The sequence below is a fragment of the Phalaenopsis equestris genome, unplaced genomic scaffold (assembly GCF_001263595.1).
Source record: "Phalaenopsis equestris unplaced genomic scaffold, ASM126359v1 Scaffold216173, whole genome shotgun sequence".
Taxonomy (NCBI): Eukaryota; Viridiplantae; Streptophyta; class Magnoliopsida; order Asparagales; family Orchidaceae; genus Phalaenopsis; species Phalaenopsis equestris.
In genome coordinates, this window is record NW_018234811.1 from 1 (window position 1) to 6417 (window position 6417).

Genomic DNA, 6417 nt, shown 5'->3' on the forward strand with positions numbered 1-6417 from the left:
GAGTGGTATGTTTGTAAGTCTAGTATGTGGTCCAACAATAAATAAATTTAGGGTCTGTTTAAGGCAGCTGAAGCTTATTGAATAATCTGCTGATAAGTCAGAGACGGTTACTATTACAAATTTTTATTTTTTTTAGAAAAGTCAGACCGCAGCTAGAAAACTGTCACCGCACCTAGATAGTTCGGTGAGAAAACACTGTTTCAGCGTTTTTGAAAACACATAAGCTGTCAAAACGCAGTTTACCCAAATGTGTCATGTGTGTTTTTAAAATGTCACCGCACCAAATAAGCTGCCCTAAACGGACCCTTAGTCAGGCATTGATTTGGTTTGTTAACTAATAATGTTGCCGTTAAATTTAAAAGTACCTGAACTCCACTATTATGAGTATGTTTAACATTTATATAAAGTTAATTAGCTCAGTTCTTATTAACTGAATAAACGAAAAAGGTTAAATGTACAGTCAATTGTCTTTCGATTAATAAATTTAGGCAAGTCCCAACAAGAATATGGGCTTGGAGCAATAGTCTCCCTTTCATTTCACTCCTTCCTCCTTCCTCCACCACCGGACATTTATTGCTTCCATTTGTATATCTACTAGATTTTTTTCTATAAGATTAAGAGAATATACATGTAATGTGTCCTCTTCTTGCACTTCTTTCTTTTTCTTATTCTAGATCATGATCAAATTAATGTAACATACTAGTGATTGTTTTGTATCATACTTTGGCTTGTTAAGATCTCACTATTTATTATGATTAGATTATATGAGTTGAATTTTATTTGGGTATTGGTATTGTAATACAAGTTAGTTATGCTCGATTTATAGCCGTTTTTGTATGCACTCATATTGATATTAATAAATCAGATGAATTACACGTATATTATTCTTTTTCATAATTTGAATTTTAGTTGTAGAACCTCCAAGCAAGCAAAATTTTGTTTGTCATCATTGGTTGAATCTCATAAAACCATGTGTTTTGCATTGTTTATCTTGAGGAAAGAAGCTAATAGTTATTAGAGGATAAATATATTCTTCATCATTTAGGGACATTGCCCTTATTATTTGTATCTAGTTTCTTATTCTTTTATGGGTTTGTCAATATTATTTTTTTTGCTCTTTTATAAGATTATAAGCTTATGATAGAAGTAGTAACTCACATGAATATATTATATTGATTCATTGTTGCACAGATTCATGTTTTGTTGTTGTAATATTTACTTTTCATAAACATTATTTCTGTTTAATTATAGAAAAAATTAATATAAGTCAAAAATCATATTTAGAATTCTGATAAATTTTTTTATATTACTTATAAATTTTTTTTAAGTTATAAAATTGTATATTTAATTTGTTGTGGTATATAAGTTGGTAGAAACTTTTTGAATATTAATTAGTCAGATTGATTATGCCACAAATGATGACTCTGTAGGAAATCATTGAATTTCCTTGAGATGATGTTTACCTTCTTAATTTCAAGGTTTCTAACAAAACTGAATAAATACTAATAGATTAAAATGTAAATGTATAATAAAATGATTGTTGAATCATGTAATAATGAGATAAAAGTAGATTGGAAATGATTGTATTGAAATATGTAAAATAGATTGCCATTGATTTAATTTATGAAGTAATTAATCATAGATATTATTATATCAACCCTAATTCATTGCATATAAGTTTTTTATTTTGGTATTATAGTATCATTGAAATTTGACACTCTTAGTCACTTTTTGATAATATATATTAATATATTAATTCATATTTTTTTATTTTATATATCCAAATATCTTGCTATTTTTCTTCTAAAAAAATTAATGATTATATACTGAGTTTGACTTATTAAACTCACATCTTAATATTTGCTTAGAGATATTTTACCGAATTGTTTGATAGGTTGTCGCTATAATAGTTTATTCAACATTAGATCTATTTTTGTTATTTTTAATTTATGTACCAGCTATTACATTTCTTTTGGGTTTGAATAGTTTATTTTTACAATTTTTGCCTTCAATTTTATTTTTTCTGATGGTGACCTACTTTCTTATTGAATTGTTTTAAGTGTTTTTAGCTATTAAAATAAAATTATATCATCTCTTATTTATATTATTTAAATTGCTTTTATATGATTTTTTTCTCTTCAGTACAAAATAGGTTCATATCATTTCGCAATGTCCTACATTATTAGTGTGCATCCTTTTGAACCCAGTGTAACAAAAATAATTATGTTATATTTGTTAATTAATTATTTATATAGTACATTAAAACTCAAAATAAATAATTTGATATTTATTTTTATTATTTTTTAAAAAATACTCTGACTCTGAATTTTTTAATTAGGTTTTGTCAATTAATGCAATGAGTCATTAATTACAAAGTTAAATTAACATTATAAACCTAATTTTTTAATAAAACAAACTTTAATGTATAGTGAAGTTAAGGCAGCAAAGTCCAATGCATTAATGCATTCGACAAAAAAAATTTAATTTTTCGCTAAAAATAAATCTGATTATTTGGTTGATTGTCAAGATGAATTGAGTAAAACAAATCAAATACAAGATTTTTGAAATTTTGGCATTTTGTTCAACAAAAACGAAATGCATTGTAGATTTTTTGTTAATTTAAAGTTTACCATGTTGTTCAAAATTGATATATTCCAAGTTTATAAATTTTGGATGATTTTCAAATACATTGTAGATTAAATACATTGTCATTATTATTTCTAATTGCTAGTCATCATGATTATCCGGCCATTACCACCACTTACTTCAATCTATGGTCACCCCTGATTTCTACTTATGGCACCACCTATTACAGCGACACTCACTTTGATAATTTTTTTTCATTGGCATGAATCAAAGAGTTTTTCTTTTTTCAACCCACTTAAGCGTTATTTTTGTGTTCGAATGCGTAGCATATTGGTTAGAAATATAGTGAAGGATACTAAGACAATAGTTTGAAGTACTCTCTCTATGAAAGAAAAAAAAAACCTATCTTATAACATGTACTAAATACATCATTTGATACAATGTTACAAAATGTTCTTATCTACTTATTACTTTGTTGTTGAAAGTTAGATCTTTTGTGGCTTATAGGTTTCACAAATGAATTTCGAAACCTCTTAACAGAGAGGTTAGATTGTTTGTTGAGAATTAGATGATGAATACTCTGTTGTAAGATATGTGTAGTTCTTTTAGTTGTCTCACATATTTGCTTGCTTGAGATTATTGTTTTAGAGGATTTTATTTTCTTTGAATTTTGATGGAGTCTTTTGGTTTTAGACCTGGGTTTAGTTGTGTTCATATTTTATTATTATTTTATTTTCATTTCCATTTTGTTTTGATTGGGTAGGTTTGTTAATGTTTGAGGTTGCTTCTCTTGCTGGCTCTCTCAAGTTTCAAATCTTTTTCTAGTGTATATTAGAGATTTTTTTTGCTCTTTGTATTGCATCAGATTGTTTATATTTTTTGTTCTGTGATTGTTTTAGGTTTCGTTAATTTTGGTTCTCTTAATCTTTTCTCCTATCTTTTAGATTTCTGTTTATTTTTTGTTGTAGTTTGTTTGGGCTCTCATTTTGCTTGGTTTAGTTTTGTAGGTTCTATAGTTACAATTTTGAGAATATATTGTTGTTTACTTGATCTTTTGAGTTTGTTTCAAGGTTGTTGTTTAGATTGTTGATGATTTACGATTATTTGATTGTTGATTCAAAAAGATGTTCTTTTGTTTTCTTAGAGTATTTCATTGAGGTCGTTGTTTAGAGATATTGTTAACTAAAGAGCGTTATTAGAGATTGTTTTTTTCTTAAGATGTTGCTGACTAATAGTTTCCTTAGAAGTTGTTTTGAGATTATTTTGCTGAATTCTAGAGTTTTTGTATGATTGACACTTATCTATTTGTATTTTATGTTATATTATCTGGGATTTATTGTTATGTTTCTAAGTTATTACTTCTTGCGTTGTTTTCTCTTTATTTTAAGTTGTGTTGTACTATGTCTATGACTATATCTCTTTTTTTAATATAAATAAAGCTAGGCGTGACCCTCATCTTTCCCAAATAAAAAATTAAAATAATAAATAAAAGTACTTGTAAAGATGTACTTTCTCTTTTTGACTGCACTACTCTATTTTGTCTCATCATTCCTTGTTTAAATATAGTTGTTTTATATAATTCTTTTCAAATTTTTGTCTGTTTTTTACTATATTTTATATCTTTGTCAAGTTGTAAGCTATAATGTATGCTTGATTTTTAATCAAGAAGCTTATTCATCTGTTTCAATTTAACATCATTAAACGCCTTCTTCAAAATTATTTGTACTATTGCGAGTATTTGTTCTTACTTGATGACAATACATGTCTTTATTCTCACGGTATGTATTTATATTGAAGGAGTTTTACATGCATATCTCTCAATTCTTATTTCTCAAATATATTTACATGTCTAGGGTCTAAAATTTACTTTTTACACATAAAAAATCTTTCCAATGTATAAAAGGTGTATTTCAACTTCTAAAAGTTAAAATAATTATATATTTATGTGATGAAAATTTTGGATGATACAAATAAAAAAATCAAATTTTAGGTCTTACATATATATGCAAAAACATAAGAATTAGGTGGTATGTATATAAATGCACCCATTTGGGGCAACTTTTTGAATTCTTGGATGCTTTGTGGAGCCTTATTTTTATTAGCTTCTCCTTCTTTTCCATCACATTCTTATAATTTATATTAGGGAAATATACATGCATACCACATAATTCTTATGTATTTACATATCTATGTTGAGGAGGTTAGATATATAAATAATAATCGAATGGTGCATCCCAACACCACCCCGGCGCAACTCTCCTCTATATTACGGAAATGCGCCGCTGCTTCTGTTCTAGGATCAGGGAAGCAAGCCCATCGACATGCCCTCGTCTCCGGCCTCATCCCTCACTCCACCCTCGAGACCGACCTCCTCCTCATGTACGCGCGCTGCGGCCGCCTCCTCATCGCCCGCCAAGTGTTCGACCGTATGCCTCATCGCCCTCTTCACTCCTGGAACATCCTCCTCTCTTCCTACGCGCAATCCTCTCTCTTCCACCATTCCCTCGCTCTCCTCCACCCCTTACTTGCCTCCGGTCTCCGTCCTGATCACTTCACTTTACCTTCCCTTCTCAAAGCCTCCGCTGGTCTCGACCATGGCCGCACAGGGGCCGCACTCCATGCGCTTGCCGTCGAAATGGCTCTCAACGTCCACCTTATCGTCAGCGGTTGTATTGTCGACATGTATTTGAAATGCGGGTGGTTGGTCGATGCCCGAAAGATGTTCGAAGAAATGCCCGAGAAAGATGGAGTTGTTTGGAATGCCATGGTTACCGGATTTACAAAAGCCGGATTGCTCGCTGAGGCGTTCAATTTATTCCAGAAGTCTCAGTTCGAAGCAGGTGATGCGGATTGGATGGCGCTCCCGAGCGTGCTCAGTGCCTGCAGCCAGAGTGGAGATTTGAGGAAAGGGAAGGAGGTTCATGGCAGAGCAATCAGGTGTTTGGTATTGGAATCTGATGCCGTACTTAGCAATTCATTGATCGATATGTATTCCAAATGCGGATTCTTGGATGCTTCCCTCCACCTCTTTTCGCGAATGCGAGTCAGAAATCTCGTAACCTGGTCGATCTTGATATCAGGTTACGGCATGCACGGTCGAGGAAAGGAGGCTCTGAGGCTCTACGAGGAGATGAGAAGAGAAGGATTGGAGCCCAATTCCGTTCTATTCACTTCGGTGCTGTCGAGCTGCAGTCATTCTGGTCTCATCGATGAAGGGCGTGCAGCATTCGTTTCAATAAACAGAGTGTACGGTTTGGAGCCGAGCGTCGAGCACTATGCTTGCATGGTGGACCTTCTCGGTCGCCACGGGAGATTTGTGGAGGCGCTTGAATTTATTGGGAGGATGGAGATGGAACCGGCGGGAAGCATTTGGGGGGCGTTACTTGGTGCGTGTGCGGTGCACCAGAATGTTGAGGTTGGGGAGATTGCAGCAAGAAAGTTGTTTGAATTGGAGCCGGGGAATCCGAGCAACTGTGTGGCGCTCTGCAGCATCTATGAGAGGGCTGGGAATTGGGATGGTGTGGCTGAAATGAGGAGGAAGATGAGGGATTTGGTGGCGGTTAAGACACCAGGATGCAGTTGGATTGAAGTGAATGGTGAAAGGCTTTGTTTCTACCAAGGAGATGTTTCTTCCCCATCTTCCAAGTTGATGTTGCAGGCGCTAAGGGGCTTATTAGGTTAGTTACATTCCTAGACATTTGACTCTAACAAAAGCACTCTTTGCGGAAAAAAAAACTATTCTGTCTGGTATTAACTCTAACAAAAGCACTCTTAGGGGAAAACAAATTCCGTCCGGACTGGATAACTACCGACGGCCACGTCGCCCACCGA

The 6417-nt window shown here is 32.9% G+C and overlaps 1 protein-coding gene across 1 annotated transcript; it reads left to right on the forward strand.

The window, feature by feature from the left end:
- Window positions 1-4810: 4810 nt before the first annotated feature.
- Window positions 4811-6268, forward strand: LOC110037164 (pentatricopeptide repeat-containing protein At5g04780-like). The gene has a single exon (XM_020741743.1). It carries the CDS (start codon window positions 4811-4813, stop codon window positions 6266-6268), a length of 1458 nt encoding a protein of 485 aa, XP_020597402.1.
- The last annotated feature ends 149 nt before the right edge of the window (window positions 6269-6417 follow it).